The 21733-nt window shown below is 36.1% G+C and overlaps 1 protein-coding gene across 2 annotated transcripts in view; it reads right to left on the bottom strand.

The window, feature by feature from the left end:
- Positions 1 to 3630: 3630 nt before the first annotated feature.
- LOC125679345 (uncharacterized) overlaps positions 3631 to 21733 on the bottom strand; it is a 44881-nt gene continuing 26778 nt past the window's right edge. For both annotated transcript variants that reach the window (XM_056153845.1, XM_056153846.1), the window contains 3 exons: positions 20899 to 20977; positions 18445 to 18620; positions 3631 to 4960 (listed from right to left, as the gene is read on the bottom strand). In XM_056153845.1, the coding sequence (XP_056009820.1) occupies positions 4810 to 4960; positions 18445 to 18620; positions 20899 to 20977 (406 nt within the window). In that variant the 3' untranslated portion in view covers positions 3631 to 4809. The remainder of the gene's footprint in view (positions 4961 to 18444; positions 18621 to 20898; positions 20978 to 21733) is intronic.

Below are 21733 nucleotides of genomic sequence, written 5' to 3'. Positions count from 1 at the left end.
ATTCGCACGTAAGTGTCGTATTTATGTACTGTTTTAATAATAAATCCCTCGTCCATGATGCTCATTCTAAGGAAGTTGGGTGTTTTTCTTCCTAAAAGCCCCTTTCCTTTGAAAAAATTCTGGATCCGCACATGTACTAGTATACAGGAAATTTTGGGGAAACAGATTGTGGCTAAACTGCATCAAAGAATAGTAAACTGAAATGTTGGAAGAGACTATGAAAAAAGTATACATTGAATCCATCGAATCTGTGCACATATCGACGTTTACGAGGTTTGCACTTACTCAGACACACCATCGCATTACAACATATTCTGACTAAATTGTCGAGAGAAAACGAGAACAGTATCAAACAATGAGAAACTGACATTAGAAGCGCTGGGTGTTGATAGGACCATGACTTCATCTGTCAAAATGTCACCAATCTAGTGATGTTTCTTTTCTTTTTTGAAAAATGTTGTTCCATAACAAAATTATTACTAACATTTTCATGAGTGGTCTTGGCAATATGACAAAAGGCCAATACTGGTAATACCCCACGTTCACACTGTCTCGCCATTATAAATCCTGCAACAGATATTTCTAACATTATTCGACCAAATGGCCTCCCTCCATTACAAAGAAATGTTGTTTCTTAAACTACTGGCCTAGGTTCAGGACACACGTGCCTGATCGTAATACATCTTTGTGCTATACATTAACATCTAATGTCTCTCCATTATAGATCTAGAGCTGTAGCTAATTATTAGGGATGTCGATTTTACTCGGATAGCCTTGTCGGATACTCGGAGACTTTAGTCGAATTTGATTTTAATTCATTATTTATGTTAATGAATTTTTATTCTCATTTCATTATTTTTTTTATGCGATATAAACATAGGGCATGTTTTTATCTGAAAATATTTTGGAGGCAGTCGTGCATCCCCCCCCCCCCCCCAAAAAGAATTAACCTAACTTTGTGGGTCTGCGTTATATATATATATATATATATATTTATATATATAGGAGGGCGCGTTATACAGTAGACCCACCTCCAACTGAATCACTGACTCGTGTTTTTGTGATGACAAGTTATTTTTTGCGGGGTCTGTAATTTAACGGTGTTGTTTTTTTGGTTTTTTTTTGCGGTGAACTCACCAGAATTTTCAATTGAAGATTTTAACGATGATTCAAATGGGTGTCGGCCTTTAATATGATTCATGTTCGTTGTCCCTCCACAGAATGCTAGTTCAGTTTCACATAACGACATATCACCGTTTTTCATCACAAGATATTTTACCAGTTCCAGTCCAAAGACTATTTCTACCTACGTAGCTATTAATAGCTACATAGGTATTTAAACCTACTTAAAGTAGCTACTTCTACCTACTTTTACCTGTTTTTGAAAATATAAATAAATAATAATTAAAGCGCATCTTTTAAACAGGTCAGTCGTTTCATGTATCATGTTGTGCACGTGCACGGCAAAATTCAAAGTGTAAATTTGAATACTTTACGAGGGTGGAAAATGCATGAAAATTCGCCCCCAAAACCTATATTGTAAAACTGCATGAAGGTAAACTTTAAAATTAATACAGATTTGTTAGACATTCTACACTTTTTCTCACGCAGCTTTGATCCTAAACTCCCAGAAAATGGAACTGGGTGATGTTATTGATGCAAATTTGAAAAGTTAGAAAGTAATCATTTTTGTCCAATATTTTTGTGGTATTCATCGTCAGTGTAAGTGAATCAAAAAATTTGGTACACGCCATATTGCGCCGCTCCTGCGTTTGGCCACGAAATGCAAGTAATACCTGTGTCACATTACACTGCGATTAGGTATCCGACTAGGTAGCGGGTTCTGAGCGGCCTGAGAATGCCAAAATCTGAAAAGTGTCCGGCCGGGGACCATGCGGTGAGAACACGCCATTCAGGGCCCGTATACCCCACCGGCAGCTTTTAGCGCGGAGTTAAATCCTGGCGATGTCAACCCCATCGTAAGATAACGCTCACGTGCTTCAGCGAGTTATAGACGTAGGAACGGCAGTCTCAGATGCCTCGGAGGACTGGCCATGTCGATGTTGATGGCAACAGCGTCGATGATGATGTTGGAGATGATGACGATGACGATAGGTATATATACACCAGTTTGCAATTGCCTTAATTGCACTTAACACGCATGAAAAGGCAAAGGTCACCGAACGATACCCGGATGTTCTCAGAACGGACATCGTCCGGGCTTCATCCGATACCCCTCAGGTGTCCGAGCGGTGACCGCACGGGGGTACCTAGTCCGTACGATGTCCGTATGGGTACCGGACGTACCCCTCCCGGTTACCTACCGATAACCTTACGGATATCGGGCGGCCACCAACACCATCATTCCATACGCTCCCCGCCCGGTAAACATACGGCTGCCTTCCTTGTCCCGCCCGAGGTGCGGGCGGTATATGAGGAGAGCTAATCACCCGGCAGACTTGGAAATGTGTCCCTACGGTGTTAGATCTTGACAGGTCCCCCACCGATACCTATACCTCGCCCGGTACCCGCTAGTAATGTGACACAGGCATAAAGGAAAAAGTAGGTAAAAATAGCTACCTGGAGTAGGTTTAAATACCTACGTAGCTATAAGTACCTACGTAGGTAGAAATAGTCTTTGGACTGGACCTGTTTACAGCATGTCCAAAGAGTGGATTTCAGAGGCATGTTTACAGACCGACATCCAAACTCAAATGATTTATTTTAAATTTAACAAATTATAACCGGTTTGACTTTACCCTTACCCGATTTTTACTCACACAACGCAATGCTATATATCGACCAAAGCGTTCTAATTCAAAGGTGAACAGCGATAAACATTAAACATTGTTTTCACGTCACACTTGTGTTGCCGTCTGCGAGTTCGATCGCTAACGCCAGATATACCAATCGGTACACCTGATTAAAGATTCACGGGGCCCGGGTTCGAATCCCCCCCCCCCTCCCCTCCTCATGTTGGTATTCATATGTAATGCTAAAGGGGGGAAACTCTTCCCAAGAGGAAAAAAAATATTCTTCCTCTTAAACAATGAATACATGGAGTCAATTGTTAATTGTATTGTAGTATGTTATATAGACAGAGACTGGACCGGGAATCGAACCGGAGACCCTTGCATTACTAGCCACTGAGGATCCCAGGCCGATTTCCACCACCCGTTTAGGTATCGCATATGATAAATATGAAAGCAAGTCTTGCAGGTGGCCACATCCAATAATCTGTTGCAAGTGCTAGAAAATCAGCATTTTTAACGCGTCTCCACACAATCATAGTTTGTTCAAGTCGTCGCTAGTATATTATCGCATAGGGACCTCTATTGGATTTTTTTTTATTGGATTTTTTTTAAACGTTCCTTGACAATTTTTCACTCATATTGAGATAAATATCATATCACTAGGTATAGTTGAGGTGCATTGCACTCCGGCCGTAGCAGTGAGGTTTCTTAACGTTCCAACGCCTGTCGCGACAATTTTACTTTACTAATACTATTAGTGTGGGGTGGTTTTTTTGGGGGGGTGGGGGTGGGGGGTGGGTGAGAGAGAGAGAGAGGTTGGTAAGAGTTTTCGTTTCTCATCTAATGTTGTTCATCATGAATGACTAATAAAACGACATTGGTATTGTTGACTACTTTATTTACAAAGTGTGAATTAAAATCAGTCATCAAACAATTCCCATTGTTCAGGTTTGTTTTTTAAGTTTACAACTTCACCCAGAATTTCTAGCACTGAAAATTTACACTTTCATATATGACACTGTGAAACTTTATTGTCAACTTCCTTTAATATTCTAAAGATATTTCAAGAATATGAGCATGTATAAAACATATTTCTTTAACTGTATAAACTTGTATAGATTTTTCTCAAATAATGGTAAGCTTCAATTATTAGTAAAAAATAATCTATATACACTAAAATTTAAAAATTTAAGTATCCACAATGTTTTAAGTTCATGGATAAAAACAAATATAGTTCTCCTCAATAAATATTCCATCTAGTTATTTCAAGTATACACACTGATAATTTTCTTAAATTCCATTACGTTATAAAATTAATTCTCATGATTGATATAAAAATTGTTCATAACATTTTAACTTTCAGTTGTTTTAAACCTTACAAACAACAAAAATCTCTTTTTTAAAATGCTGAAGACATGAATGCCTTGTTACATAAAGAATCATTCTTCATTAAAATGTTCACGCTTCAAATACCACAGAATTTGTTTTAAGTGTAATATGGTAGAAAACATTGGAACATGGTTCAACCATTTCATATAGTTTATGGAAACATTTTTTAATAATAAAAAAAAACCCATAATAGTTGCAGCTTATTATAGTACACACACACATGTATATAATATATACTAGGAGATCAATCATGCCAATTCATTCACAAAACACCAATCATCAATACCAGAAAACCTCTCATATTTCAATTTCTTTAAACTTGGTGCATTGGTGTCATTAAGTGTCACAATTACAAGAGTGTATTGTAATCTATCATGCTTTGATTGCATATATACTGATGCAGCTTAAAACTTCATCTAGTCATGCAAACTTGGCCCTGTTGTTAATGCATGTTTTACAAATAAATTAATTTATACTTAGTATTATTTTAAGTACATGGTACTTCATAATAACATTACTTTTACAGACTAGCACATCATTGACAAAAGTTGATGACCAACACCATCAAGTTCTATCCAGCATGAGTACAGTCCCTCTATTTTACAGTAGTTTGGTTGGTAAGTTGATGCGACGTGATGGCTTCTCTTGGGCGTGGCCCTCGAGGCACTTAGTCGATCGGCTCCTCCTCTTCATGTCTCTGTCGATACTCCTGCAGTGTCTTCTGAATCGTGTCCTTGGAGTATTTGCACTTGGGCGAATTACAAGCACATGTAAATTGCTTCCACTTGATAATCCAGAATTTCTCCCCATAATCAAATCTGTAACATACAAATGAATCTGTGACAGTTAGCTTGATGTGAAACGTTTTACATTTTATATTTACCACGTCCTGTAAACTGACATCAGTGTCTATTTCTTTAATAACATCATATTTTTGCTAGTCACACAAAATAAGACATCTTACTATTTCCAGTTCCATTGTTTTTGCCTTTGGCATCTCTACAAATTGTAATGACGACACTTTATTTCCTGATGAATGTTTCGCAGTTGTGAACAATGTGTGAATGAATCTTGGAAACATATAGTACTACTACTATAACGGCTGGGAATTTATAGGAAAAATATAGTACTACTACTATAACGGCTTGGAATTTATAGGAAAAATATAGTACTACTACTATAACGGCTGGGAATTTATAGGAAAAATATAGTACTACTACTATAACAGCTGGGAATTTATAGGAAAAATATAGTACTACTACTATAACAGCTGGGAATTTATAGGAAAAATATAGTACTACTACTATAACGGCTGGGAATTTGGACAGAATTGAAAGTAAAATGTAAATATCAAAATTATTTCATTTTAAAAAATACATGAACGTATGAACTGCAATGCTTCACATCGACATACATTTCATGAAGTGCCAACATGCTTCAAACTGTAAGCTTGTGTGAAGCGTTGCAGCTAGTTCATACCCTCATGTATTTTCCCAAATGAAATATATTTCATGAGCGACTATCTCACTCATGCTTTTATATATACATTCACTGAATATTTTCTCTTATACATCGTATTTCTATTGAAATTGACATTGCTTTCGATCCGGTTTTTAGTACCATCAATCTGTGTAATCATTACCTTTCTGAAATATGGAGTGTCATCAAGGTCAAAGGGTGCATTGGCTGTTCCGTTTAACATAACAAATAGGTCAACCATATGATATTTTAGTACTTCAATCTAGTTTACATTGTAAAACAATATATAAAAATATAAACAATAAAATGTTAATATTTGCTGTTTCATCTCATGATGAAGGTAGCAATCATTGTAGAAAAAATTTACATAGCAAGTTACGAATTTTTTTCTGCAATACTAGCTACCTTCATCACCTGATGAAGCAACAAAGAAAACATTTTATTGTTTAATTATTACCCAATCTAATTAAAATTAGATGTTGGATCCGCTTGCATACTCGCTACACAAACATCTAAAAACATCCCATAGAGGGTCACGTCAGAGGTCAAATTCGGTATCACTCTAGACTTATCGGCTTCAACAAACATTCAATGATTTTGCCAGCGGTGATTTCATTGGTCAATCGAATTTGACCTCTGACGTGACCCTCTACGGGATGTTGTTAGATGTTTGTGTAGCGAGTATGCAAGCGGATCCAACATCTAATTTCAATTAGATTGATTATTACCCTTCTAAACATTGCTTAACGCCAGACTAATGAGACAAAAAATCTTGAATTCTTAAACTGTTAGTATTTTTTAAAGAATCACGTCCCATATCAAACCATAATTAGTATGGTTGACGAAGATAACATATAAATGTTCAGTGAATGAAACCTTACAGTGGTCTGTTGCAGCTAGTTTGCAGGACATTTTATCACATGACATGATTGAAGCAGTTGATTTCTCCTGCTATAAAGATACTATGTTTCCCCCAATATTTATATTTTTGAGTACATACAGGTTTCCTGGTCGTTGTTTCTTATCACTAGTTTAGTTCTTACAGTGACAACTAACCAGAAAAATCTATCATGTTATGATACAGTGCCAATTAGAAATCTTCACTCTTGAAGTCGATTGACAAGAGATCCTGAAGAACATAAAAAAAATCAATAGCACCACCTAGTGGACTCCAAAGGTTAACGAAAGCATTATCTATGTCCCTCTGCATGGATGACAAAATCTATACATCTTGCTCACTAACAAATTAATTATTTATTGACATCTTTCTTTGTCACTGGGCTTACATGTTGATCTCTCCAGAGGATAAAATTGATTTGTTACATTGCTTTAGTCACCAGGAAGCATGTCCTTTATAAGTACCTGGTCACTATAACATAAACAAGTCCTTTTTAAGTACCTGGGCACTAACACTACAAGTCATTTATAAGTACCTACTCACTAACATAATAAAACTTCTTTAAAGTACCTACTCACTAACACTATACGTCCTTTATAAGTACCTACTTATAAGTACCTACTCACTAACATTACAAGTCCTTTATAAGTACCTGGGCACTAACATAAACACCTCTTTTAATAAGTACTGGATATACCTGTTCATATAGATTTCCTAACATTTTCTTAAGTCAAATAGGTGTGTAGGACAGACATGAATACCCCTGTCCAAAGGCCTTAACTCTGCCAAAAGTTAGCTCACTAATGACCCATATCAGTACTTAACCTGCAAATTTTCAGGATGTATCTAAACCCCAAATTTCCATGGATGACTAAGGTATTGAGAGGAAACTGAATTACTTGAAATTTTCTGAGTTCAAGGGCCACAACTCTGTAAAAAATTATTCAACAACTTCATCTGGATCAAATTTCAGTTTAATAAGTGCATCTGTTGCAGAGAACCCGAATTATGATGAAATGACAAAAGGACAGGAAAGATTAAACACTATAGGCCTCAGACAATCCGTAGTGCTAATTAAAGGAAAGGTCTTGTCACAAGGAATGTGCATATGAAATAAATAAGTCCTATCACTTACCATTCAAAAATTATGAGCAAGGTTAAAGTTCTGGACAAACACAGGATAAAACAACATTCCTTCGACTTCAGCCGTGGGGACACAATTACTGAATTTTACATTAATGAAGAATGTAACAATTCTAAGGCCAGCAATGGCTATTGTCACACCCAGTCTTTTAGAACTGAGCTGGATTGTATGCTACATGAGAATGCTCCTATAAATTCCTACATGTAAGCCTATAACTTCAGGCCCCCTCATTGAACATGAATGAATGTGCATTCCATAAGGATGGATGTATATTGATTTCACAAATCAATAGCCATGTCACTCTTAAGAAGATCTTCAAAACATCTTTCTTACTGATTTCTATTCCAAACATTGGACCATTAATATGATCCTTCCCTATCCCTAGAGAACATTTACACAGACTCTGAAACATTCTACTTTCCCATTTTCCTGTTTGCTCACTGTTCATTCACCATGTGTTCAGTGTGCCCTCACCATTTACGAACCTCTTGATCTCATTGTTCACAAAGCATTCAGTGTTCACTCACCATTCATTCAACATCCACTCATCATTCAGTCTTTTTTTCTTCATTGTTATTCAGAACACTTTTTAAATCATCCATGAATCCTAGTTCTGACGAAGTTTTTACAATTTGGAAGTTAGGAAAATGAAGAAAATACATTCTGTATCTATAAACCTATCATGGCCTAGCTCACATTTTAATTTTTTAACTAATTGGAATCTACAACACATGAGAATGCTCACAAATTATTTAAATACATGAATATTCTTATATACTACTTGAAACAATTGCATTCTTGTGAATTTGTGGTATGACTTTTCCCCATCTATTCCTACAAAAAGAATCTTCAACACTATTATGGTCTGTCCAGGCTTGGGATGTCTTGTTTGTTTGTTGCTTAATGTCCCATTCAAGAATTTTTAAAGTCATATATGAGCATCAATCACTAGTTATAGGCATGATGAGCCACAAATCATATCCAATGCATGGCACTCAAGGCCATAATATTGAGGCTTCTTTATCATGCAAATGCCTATTGTGAAATAGGACCTCCATTTTTAAGGTCATATCTGAGAGACCATGACTTTCATGTCCAATAAGAGTCAATATGATAAACATCTTGTTTCTTGAGAAGATTTTTCTGTTTCTATGAAAAACTAAGATTTCCCCATTAAAATTTCAAATCCCTTTTATAGTCTAAACTTGCTTTTAAAAGTCAACACTGCAGATGAGTGTTTGAAATAGGATACAATTTTCACAATACAGCACGAGTTATTTCCCCTTGAATACAATTCAAAGAATGAAAAATATAACTTATACTGTAATTTTAAGTCACTGATTATATTATGACCCTCTACCACCAACACTCGTGCATATATTATCATATTTGTTCATTCATTTTACGTGTACCATGTGCATTTTTTTTTTTTTTACAGGCAATGTAGGGTCATGATGTAACAAAGTTTGTAAATATTAGGCCTCCACTTCTTCAGATCGGGATCAAAATGTATTCAGCATATCATCTTAATCAATATCTTCCACAACCAAAACACAAACATGATTAGATATGTAACCAACACATGTACATTATCAACTTGATATCATTTACAATTGTTATGAATCCATATCTCTTAATGTAATCTTTCTAATTTCCTTCGATATAGGCTGCCCCCCTCCCCCTTTTAAAAACAAATTGTATTTGAAAAGTAAACTTTAACCAATGAATTGAACTGAAGGATCAACCCCTTTCCCCCAGGATTTAGAGCTTTGAATTTTTTGTTTGATGTTGTTGGTTTTTTTTTTTTACTTTTTACTTTGGTGCTATGTGTCCGATTCATCTTATCACATACTTTCATCATGCTTTAATTTCAAGGTGTCTGTTGTTTTTCTTTCTTTCACAGATTACTTCTGAAATTCTCATCAAATACAACTGTAACCCCCCCCCCCCCTTCCCCAACCCTCCAATTTAACAAAATGTACATTTTAAAAAAGTTTTCTCTATAGAATTGTTTACATCATAGATAAAATGCCTGTTATAACCCAGCATAATAAAGAATTTGGCACTTAAGTCCTTATTGTTTTATACTATTTATGGAGTTTAGGACTGCATCAATAAGCATGCCCACAACTACTGGTGTAAGGGGAGTAACTGCTGAAATGTAGGCCATTGCAGATTTTGTGGTAATTGGGACGAACCCCCCCCCCCCCCCCCCCCCCCCCCTCTTCAAATTCTCAAAGTACATGCATTCCGATATAATACAACCTTAATCCATCCAGGCCCTGTTGTAGCCAATAACTCTACAGGTTCAACAAGAGGTACTGTGAGCAATGCTCACTAAGAATACCCCGCGTAACCTTTGACCTTTTGACCCCAAAATCGATAGGGAACATCTTCATCCCATGGGTAGTTCATATGTATGATATGGTGACTGTAGGTGGAAAGGATAACGCTTTAGAGCCCGGAAACCATATTGCTATTTCAATGTCCAGTGCACTTGACCTTTGACCCCAAAATCGATAGGGAACATCTTCATCCCATGGGTAGTCCATATGTATGATATGGTGACTGTAGGTGGAAAGGATAACGCTTTAGAGCCCGGAAACCATATTGCTACTTCGATGTCCAGTGTGCTTGACCTTTGACCTTTTGACCCCAAAATCGATAGGGAACATCTTCATCCCATGGGTAGTCCATATATATGATATGGTGACGGTAGGTGGAAAGGATAATGCTTTAGAGCCCGGAAACCATTGCGTCTACAGACTAGGGGTGTGTATTGCTCAAGATTTTCCGATACGATACGATACAATATTTTCTGATGCAATATCCGATATATTGGATTTTGAATGTAGTTAAGCATTTTCTGAAGAAAAATTACAAAAATGAAGTGGTTTAATATATTTTACTTGATAACAAAACAAACAATGACAATTAAAGTCTGAGGAAACTCCAATGTCACAATGCAGGGCTTTCAACAAATTTAAAAGTAGGAGGATGAAATGAAAAAGTAGAAGGCGATCCAATGCGAACGGCACAATCCCACGCCGAGCTATGCTCGGCGCCCTTACGGCCGGGGGTCTGGGGTAAATGACGCAAAATCCTGCATTCTGGCGGTTTCCTGGCACTTAAATGCAGCTTTGAAATTGTCATTTTTTTGCCTGAAATTTTTACTTTTGCCATGAATTTATTGTTTCATATGTGAAATTTTCTGTTCATGCAAAGACTTAAAAAATTCAACATTGCAAAATACTAATTTTGAGAATATAGATCACAACCAATACCAGTTTTATATAATATAGATCACAACCAACACCAGTTTTATATAATAAAGCATCAATATATATTATATTTATAGTTGTTCTAATTACCTGTATTGTCAGCTTTCGTTTCCTTTTTTAACGGATACATTGTATGTTATAAAAAAAAGTTTACATGTATTTAATCTTTTTTTCTTTATTGAATTGCTAATAAGAGTTACACTCCCAATATTTTAAGAATATTCTTCACCATTAACACAACTCTATATTTCTATTTTCATTTGGTCCCTTAAAGTCTGTTAACTGACACTGGGAGTAATATTTTTCTCCAAGACTGACATGAAACCCATTGGGACCTTTTGCTTTTGCTCACCCCAATATTTTTTTAAATTAAACCCAAACAATCTTTATTACAAATTAATAAGTAACATTTAAATGACCTATAATTTTATTTTTCCACAAATTCAAGTTAACAGCTACAGATTTGTTGGTAACATAGCGAATTTGTGCTGAAAAATTCTACTTTCGTTTTTATTTAATACCACGTGGGCATTTGCAAATTAAAAAGAATAGCAAGTCTGAAATCTTTCCTGATTAAATTCTGTTTTCGCTTTAAAATTGTTGATTGATATTATACTTGTGTCACTTTCACTTCTGGCCTTTTTAAAGCCGAAACTGAACAGGGTATTTGTTCTCTTCATTCCGTCAACATCATTGATTTTTACGTTCAGGACTTGTTGTTATCTTTCGGAACTTCTCGTCTGTGTTGTCACGAATTGGGTAAATCCAAGGCTTTCCGACTATTGCAATTGACGTATTATTTTCTACACCAACAGACGACCAATCAGGTGCCGGTATTTACCTGAACTAAATTTAGCGCAAGTAAACACGTTTTTACATCCTGGTTGATACGGCCGCGATTTCTGAGTCTACTAAAGTTTGGAAGATGTTTAAAGTTTTATAAAAGTTTTTTTCATTGGACATACATTTTTGTCACTAAAGTAGCCGGCACCTAATGTTACTATAGGCGGCGGAAATCCGCCGGCTACCGGCTACTTTTGAAAGCCCTGACAATGTAAAAGCGAAGATTAAAGTCTGAGGCATCTCTGATGTGTCACAATGTAAAAGCGAGGATTAAAGTCTGAGGCATCTCTGATGTGTCACAATGTAAAATCGGGGATTAAAAACTGAGAAATATCCAATGTGTCACAATGTAAAAGCGAGGATTAAAGTCTGAGGCAGACCTGTTTACCCCGTCCAACTGATGTCAGTATTCCAGAACCAAGTTGTCAGTATTTTGAGCACTTTGTCAGTATAAAAGTTGAATATAGCAAAAAAATGCTACGCGGGTTGTTAAACCCTTTTTTATAGGAACAACTCCTTGTCATATAAATAGGATGTTGCTGTTTACTGTTGCTTTTGTATTTTGCAATGTGTAATTATCATGGTTTTCCATCATTCTTTAAATCTGTCATATTTTATAAAATACCACAGCATTTTGATAAAATATTCTTTTATAGAGTCCACGAGGTTATCTCCTTGTAGAAGGTTGCCGGTTGTAATAATTTTGACCTTGCTCTTTGTTCAATAAATTTCGTTTAGATTATATTCCCTACATCCATACCATTTATCCCTTAATTTCAAAACAATTTGAACTTGATAAAATATGGAACGAAAATAAATACTCCATATTGAATAAATGTTAGCAATATCCATGAATCTTGTCTTTGACTTATTAGACACTTTCAGCTTCGATAGGTCTTTAAGTTGTTTACTCTGAACGTGTCTGTAGCAGTCATTTATGTTTCCGTGACCGCAGCTGAAGTCCATGTTGCACACACTACAAAACACCATGTGATCTTTCTTCGATTGTTGGAGGCATGGCCAAAGCACTCTGTATGAATCCTTAAAATTAGGGCATATTTTTTTCTCTTGTTTTGAACCTCTGAATGGGTTTGGATGTTTCGTTTGCATTCTCGTCAATCTGACATTCGCCATCCATGCTTTTTTAAAAGTTTGACATAAATCAGTATCAATGGTGCGCTTTACACAATGGCAACTTTAATTGACTAAACTGGTTCCCTATTGACCACGCTTCTCTCCTTGGACTAATCAGCGGGGAACCAGTTAATTCAATTGACAAGGTTTATTTTTATCATACCGATCGGAAACTGATTTTTTCCCCCAAATTCGTGGAAAATCGTAGATTCTTAACGTGAATCCGTAGAGCGTATTTTGACTTTAAAATCTGTGGAAAATACGGACAATCCGTACAAGTAAACAGCTCTGGTCTGAGGAATCTCCGTTGTGTCACAATGTGAAAGCAGGGATTAAAGTCTGAGGAATCTCCGATGTGTCACAATGTAAAAGCGGGGATTAAAGTCTGAGGAATCTCCGATGTGTCACAATGTAAAAGCGGGATTAAGTCCGAGGAATCACTGATGTCACAATGTAAAAGCGGGTATTAAAGTCTGAGGATTCGTGTTCCTGTTAGAAGCCATTTTTAAATTATGAACTTCGATCCCGACTATTAAAAGGGCTATTTTTAACCCGACATTGTATCGTATCGTCGAAATACCGTATTGTATATTGCTGGACAGGCGTATACCGGTACATTTCGATATATCGATATATTGATTCACCCCTACTACAGACGGACGGACAGACAGACGGACAACCCGATTCCAGAATACCCCCCCCCACAACTTGTTGCGGGGGGTATAACAAACCTGAATCTGCCCTACATCAGGGCTTGAAGCTTTATGTCCTCAGTCCAGCCGGACTGATGGGGTATAATTTCAACCAGTCCACAAATTTTTTTTACCAGTGCAAAAGAGTTTTTGAGAAATAATTAAACATATTTCGTTAATGTTATTAAAATGAAATTTAACTCAATATGCCTCAGACAATGTTGTAACACTTAAATGTGGGATTTGTATTTACGATCAGATTTGTCTGATATATACAGATTGAAGCATGCCAAATGTGTGTATAAAATTTCATATTAACTATATTTTCCAAAATGATGCTTTAGAAAATTAACCAGTCCCATCGAACTGACTAAAACAAATGTCAGTCCGCCCGCCAGACTTTTAACCAGTCACAGACTGACGGGCATGTTAATTTCGAGCCCTGTACATGAGGATGCATGCATTTTGAAGGTTTGTAATTCTTAAGAAGGATATTCTTAAAGACTTTCCCCTATTCACTTCTATGTAAAACTTAAAACAGCTGTTGCAGCCACCTCCTGGTCAAACAAACGTGAATCTATATCACAGTAATTTAGGATTGTGTCGCAAGCCATTTGAATTGAGAATATTATGTTATTAGACCAAAAATTTCAGAAATTCATGTTGTCAATTGAATGACAATTTTCAAGTAATAAGACACTCACAATATTCAAATGACACCTTTTATTTCACTTCTTTCAAATTTAACCATTCTGTTCTTGTGATTTATGGTATCTTTGAATTTATCATTATAAGATTTGTCCTTTTGTCGGATACTTTAAGAAAATCCCAAAGATAACACAACTACACTGATTTAATTAGCATCTATGTCACTGCATATCATGCTGCATGAGCATACGACATTTCATTTTAGTATTTATCTCTAAAAATTCCTATCAATATCCTGTAAAACCTTCACTTAGTCAAACTTTAACAATATAAGCATTTTGAGTTGTGACTCATTGCCGATTAAATACTCTTTCATTTCATACAAAATCAACCAAAATTTGGGAAAAAATAGCGATTTTTAGAGAAAAATGGATGTTTTTTAGCCTACATGGGGCAGTGAGAAATCCCTGAGTTGCATACCAATTTGACAAATTGTAGTCTTGTGGTTCTTGAAAGCATTTTTCCTAGATATTCATTTGCAAAACTTTTACACATTTAACCCCACCCCCCTGCCCTTGTGGTTCCATTCTGGTTCAGTGGATCAAGGTTTGAATAATTGAAAAACTTATTTAATCATGTTTGATGTAAAAGTGTTTACTTTCCTCCTCTTAGAAGGGGGAATGTTCATTCATTTGAACAAACTTGAATCCCCTTAACACTGGGATGCTTTGAGTTTGGTTAAAATTGGTAAGATGGTTCTTGAGAAGATGTAAATGTGAAAACTTTAAGACCCAAATAAAAGACAATGTTGTTTTTTTTATCACAAAAGCTGACTTAAGCCTTAGGATAAGGTATGGTAAAACTGATTTATCATCCTAAGGTAAGGTAAAACTGTGATTTATCACAGGCGCACAGTTGTATGATATACCTTTTCTTGACATATCAGGAAATTCCTACCATGTGAACCTTGATATTAATATTTCATTACAGACTACCCTCTCTCTTGTTCTTGTTAAATGGCATTTCATTTAATTCCACATGTCATTTGCCAATATTTTTTTGCTATCACGGATCAAATCTAAACTTCCATCCACATCTTACCTAGCAGCTTTTAGTGCCAATCAAAGACCAAACATATTAGATGTACAGACTTGTTGCCATGGAAATATTCTATACATTAAAGACATTGAAATGTCAAACAGCTCTCTGATGGGGGAAATTGGATCCGATAAGTTTAATAATTTGTAGTTTGTTATCTTTAGATACTATCCTGTTTCCTCTGAATTCCCTAATACAATTCACATTTTGCTCTCCAAATGAACACTAATTGAACAAAATACATACATACATATTATGTACATACATTTTTAGTCATATTAATCAAATGGTAATAATGAATAGAAAAATCATCAAGGAAATGTACATAAAAAAAACCAACCACCACCCACTAGAAAATTGATTTCTTTAACAACCATTCTGATATTTAGTTCAGCTAAATCATCTTCGTAGTCAATTAGCATTACCAGAATTATACATCAAGTGCAAGATGTCTAGAAAATCTATGTTCAGGGTGAAATCCTTGTTGTTTTGGGAATTTTCCTGAACATTTTAAATAACTGAAGTACTCTTTCAATGGCAATATGAAATTGCCTTGTATTTTATGCAATACACTTGAAAATGGGTTTTTCATGCTATGAATGCAACAACCCAGAGTAAAAATCTGGTCTCTAGTTACCTTTGTGATGTAAATTAGCAACAAATTCAAACTAATTTTATACTTTTAACAAATTATCAAAATAAACTAGTTTGCAAATCCGCCTATGTGATGTCTGACCAATTCAACATTTGCCTGTTCCCTTGCCATAAGTCTTAAAAATTCAAAATGTGCCACCATAACTTACAATGCTTCTTAACAATAAGGCAGTCCACAATTTATATTGTTGCATGTTCCTTTGTAATATAAACACATCATTATAGCAAAAATGTTGCTACGTGTTGTAACCAGATTTTTTGCATCCCGAAGAGGGTCATGACCAAATAGTAAAACAATGTCTGAAATGAAAGAGAAACTTAGCAAACTAACACAGCCCAAGCCCCCATAATAAATGACAATGCTATACATAATGAATGGCAATGTACAAGCAATTCTTATGCCTTTGTGTTATATTGTACTATTTTCATACAAGTAACTACAGATGACACTACTTAAATCATTTGTAATATTGTTTAGATAAGTAAATTGTGTAAAATATTAAAACAGAAATATTTTAAAATCCAGTTTCACCAAATAGTATAGTTTGGCCAAGCCCCAGAAAAAAATCAATATATGCACCCAGGGGTGCATGAGTTGAGTTGTATGGGATACATTGTAAAGTCAGGAATGATGTGGCATATCTATAATTGTGAATATTTGGATTTAAACTTTTAGAGTCATCATGCAGATCCAGATATTTCTAAAATTTTCAATCTTTTTTCAGGACTGTGACCTTGACCTTTTTTCTCCAAAATCAATAGGGGGTCTTCCTAACCTGCTATCCAACAATATAACCAAGTTTCATTTGATTCAGTTTTAAACTTTTCGAGTTACTGTCCAGAAACCATATTTGTCTGAAGTTTTCAATCTATTTTCCGTCACTGTGACCTTGTCCTTTTTTCTCCAAAATCAACAGGGGCCTTGCTTTGCTGGTATCCAACAATATATCCAAGTTTCATATTACATACACAGTTACGTGAAATTCTGTTATGCAGTTTCATGAGTACCAAATAGTATATTTTGACCAAAATTCAAAGCTCAAAAGGGGCATACATGTAACTCCCAGAAAAAAATTAATTAGAAGTTCCTGTGAATTTGCATATCTACACAGAACGTCCCTATTAACTGCCAAATTTCATGAAATTCTGCTAAGTGGTTTCAGAGGAATTGTGCCAACAAGAAAGAAAGAACAGGACTGACGGATGGACATGTCAAAAAATATTATACCCTCTGCAACTCGTTGCGTGGAGTATAATTAATATCAAGACAACCTATTCATAGAGCAGGCTGTTCATGGGATTTACAGTGAAAGTCACAGCATTGAAAGAGTTGGAATCAATATTCTTAAAGCAGGCATTTTCAATTACTTATAGATGATTTGTTTTTATGATGCCTTGTTAAAAAGAATTTGGAAAATAATTTCAGTCACATTCCAAGGAGCAGTTGTCGGCGGTGGGTGCTTTATTAGCTTTTACAACTTTCAATCAGGTCTTGTTGACACTCTTACTAGTAAAGAGCATTAAAGCTAATCTAAAATGGTTTACTTCATTTTATTGTGTATGCTGGTATAACACAACTTGAGCATGCTGAGTGTCTCAAGGAACACGATTTGCCTGCAATGGCATCATTAATCATGGGTCATCTTAATGACCCTCAGAAAAGGAATACACATGCCAAATATAAAAAATCCATCTCTTACAGTTACAATCTTTTAAGGTGTGACAAATGGACAGACAGGAAGACGGATGGATGAGCAAATTAATTGGTGTCTCTATTTCTGCATAATTAGCTTTGCTTAGCAATAAAAATTACTCTATGCTTCCTTTGTTTAAAATACCCCCATAATATAATCAAAAAAGACATTATACCTCAGTGTATTTTTCTCTACGTAAAAAGATGATAAGCAAACTGTTTTTGTCAAAATACCTCTGCCATGCGATAGTTTCTGTTCTATCTGCCCTAGGAATTTTAGTCTTCAAATTACTAAGCAGCAGTATTCATTTTCCCTCCCAAATCGGCACTGTGATGTGTCACCTATGAGAGCAGCTATTCCCCTTAGAGGGGTGGCAAGGGCAATATAATTCTAAATTTTTGTTTCCTTTCTAACAGGATTTAACAAGTCAGAAAAGTTCAAATATAAAAGGACAACAGAAACAACACACAGATTTTCGGGATTTAACTTACCAATCTCTACATATCTAACACACAGATTTTCGGGATTTAACTTACCAATCTCTACATATCTTGGAACTTTTTCTATTGAAAAAATCCTTATGTAACAATACAACAAAACTTGCCCTAACTCGACATTCCAACAAACCTTACCCAACTTGACAATCCCACAAAACTGACCCAAATCAACAGACCAATAAAACTTGCCCTAACTCTACAAAATTTAATACCGTCAATAGAAAACACAAGAAAACTTACCCTAACTCTTCACCAGCTTTGATATCTCTAGAGGAGAATAAACAGATTCGAGGGAAACGTAAATCTTGGTGGTCCACAAATGCTTTAACAGGAATGATATTGGGTTCACAGAGATGGTTGATAAAACGACTGATGTTTCCGTACCGCCTTGCATCTATACAGTATGTATCACCATCCTGAAAAGCGATGTGTATGTGTTTCAATGCATATTATAATACTATGAAATTGCCTTTCAACTTCTCCAGCGCTCCCACTGGAATTTTAATCCTTTTTGCCACTTTTGCGTGGTGCAAATCGCAACTTTGGGGGGGGGGGGGGGGGGGGGATTATTTCCATCTTCTCATATGGTACTTGCACAAATCATTCAAAACTGCCTGGCGTTCGCCCCACATGAAGAAGGCTGGGGTTCGAATCCTGGTCGCGACTAACCTAAGTCGTTAAAACAGGAAGTGACAGTTCCATCGCAAATGCTCGGCATCAGGTGTGAATGTCACAGGTCCTCAGAGATGACCTTAAAAACAGATGTCCCGTGTCACAGTAGGTGTGGCATGTTAAAGAACCCTCACTGCTCAATGGCCATAAGCGTAGAGCAAAGGCCTAAATTTGAAGCCCTTCACCGGTCTTGGTGACGTCTCCATGAATGAAAAATTCTCGAAATAGACATTAAACAAAATACAATCAATCACCAATCATAACTGCCTGAAACTTCACTAAGTAAATGACCATATCAGCTTACTTCTCATTTGTGTAAGCGAATATGTCTATTACTAACTCGAACAAGAGGCCCATGGGCCACAACACTTACTATATACCCTAAATTTTTCAATGTGCTTGCATAGTCAATACAGGAATAATTTCACCTCAACGCACTGGAAAATCATTACGCCCAAGGCTGTAGCAGTGAGGTTTCTCTACTGTGCCAGCCCCTGCTGTGAAACAGAACCTCCATATTTAGGTCATATCCGAAAGACCTGTGACAATGGACCTCTGTTTCAAAAGTCTCATTAGAGAGATCCATGACTAAACATTGAGTGTTTGGCAAGTGAACAGTCACTGTACAGGTTTGAAGCAGGCAGGGTAAGAGCCCACAACCACCCATCACAAAGCAAAAGTCTTGTGTCACATACAAGTACAGTATCAGTGAAAATCTTAAAACCCTTATAGTAGACCTGTCTCTACACTACATGAATATTGATAGGTCTATCTGTATCCTTCTTCTGCCTGAAATACGAGATTTTTTAAAACACATATATATGTATACCAACACGTAAAAGAAGAAACCTATTGTGTCTCTGTCCAAGGCCCATAGTTTGATTGAATTCACACTTCATGGAGATGCTTGCATTCTACATTGACCAACTGAACTATCCCTGATCTTGAAAAGATTTTCTTTTATCATCAGAATGTAAAACTTGAACCCACTAAAGGCATAATGATTTCAAAAAACTTAAATTAACACTACATCTTACACCACTTAAAGAAGTTTGCACATTATTTCAACACATCATGCAACTTTTGGTGTTTTGTTTGTTTGCTTTCTGTCCCTTTGAGAATTTTTCACTCATATTGAGACGTCACCAACTGAAGGTGAAGAACCAAATTAATGCCTATGCTTGGCGTTCATGGCTGTAGGGTAGAGGGCTATCTAGTGCATCATCACATGCCGTGACACAGGACTTTTGTTATCAAGATCCTATCCAAAACACCCAAGACTCTCATATCTAAATGCCGAGCAAAAGGCAAAGGAACAGTCAATTCCTATTTCTATATCTTATGTTTGACACAAGCAGGGCTCAAACTCATGATCTCCCGGTCAAAAAGCAAACTCTCCACCCACTCAGCAACCATGTACCCTTTTGGATTTTATGGAATTTCTCTCAATAAAACTGAACCCTAATCTGGCCCCTCCCTGGCCCTGGGGGTCATGATATGAACAAATTTGAATCCCAAGTGTTTTTACAGAATTTATCTATATTTTCTCCTGTAAACTTTGAACAACTATTGTGGCCTCAGCACTCATGGTTTGCACAAACTTGAATCATCATTAAAATAGGAAGCTTGGCTATTCTGGTTCAGTAGTTCTTCAGAAGAATTTTCTTTAAACAACTATCCCATTTTCTTTATTTCTGGATTCAATGATTCTTCATTTAACAGACTTAAATCTTCTTTACAGCAAAAATTACCTGAGGTTGTTTTGGGGCATACTTTATTGGATTTGGTCCAGTGGTTCTGGAGATGATGACATAACAAAAATGGTGCCGGTGGACAAATTCTGATCAGAAAAGCTCACACGATCAAAAAAAAACCTCACTCCAACAACTTTTTCTCTACATCCACTTTAGAACACCATTTTCCATTTAGAAATCAAAAGTTTCATTATTGAAAAATCCTATCCCAGTTGTTGTGTCAGTTAGCATATCATATTGCTGAAAACCAATTAAGGGAGAAACATACCCTATTGTCAAGATCAAACAAGTATGAGTCATCTTCTCTTCCATCTGCCTCGGAGTCGGATATCAGCTCACCAATGTACCTGCCAACGAATCATGTATGTTAAGTAACTAGACATATCAACGACCTCACTGAAACAAATCATGCATGTTAAGTAACTAGACATATCAACGACCTCACTGAAACAACATTTTCATAGAAACAATCATCTTTTTTTTTTCAACATCCTCTTAATAAATCTGGTTGTATTTTTGAAACAGTAGAGTATTTGTGTGTTTAAATGTGTGTGATTGTGTGTATATGAAAAACTTGTAAGAGAGGAGAGAGAGAGAGGACAAATGTAAAATGAAGTTAATGTTTGTTATATCTTACTTGTTAAAGCAACACAAAATATGGGGATAAAAAAAAATATATGACCATAAGCTGACTTCAGAGAGTTGAGTTTGCTATGGCTGTAAGTTGACTTCACAGAGAGAGTTGAGGTTGCTATGTGTATCACTAAGCTAACTTCAGAGAGAGTTGAGTTTGCTATGGCCGTCAGCTGACTTCTCAGAGAGAGTTAAGTTTGCTATTGCCATCAGCTGATTTCACAGAGAGAGCTGAGTTTGCTATGGCTGTCAGCTGACTTCATAGAGAGAGCTAAGTTTGCTATGGCCATCAGCTGATTTCACAGAGAGAGTTGAGTTTGCTATGTGACTCAACAGCTATCCTTTACAAATGTGAAAATTAAAGATACGTTTAAATATCAACTCATTAAATCAACAAAGAGAGGGGTAAAACAAGCAACAATTTAGGCTCATGTTTTCAAAAATATAAGCATTTGCTACAACTCTTTCCT

Source organism: Ostrea edulis, chromosome 2, assembly GCF_947568905.1.
Source record: "Ostrea edulis chromosome 2, xbOstEdul1.1, whole genome shotgun sequence".
NCBI classification, from domain to species: Eukaryota; Metazoa; Mollusca; class Bivalvia; order Ostreida; family Ostreidae; genus Ostrea; species Ostrea edulis.
The sequence above is the reverse complement of the archived record's forward strand: the minus strand, read 5'-3'. Positions and strand labels throughout refer to the sequence as shown.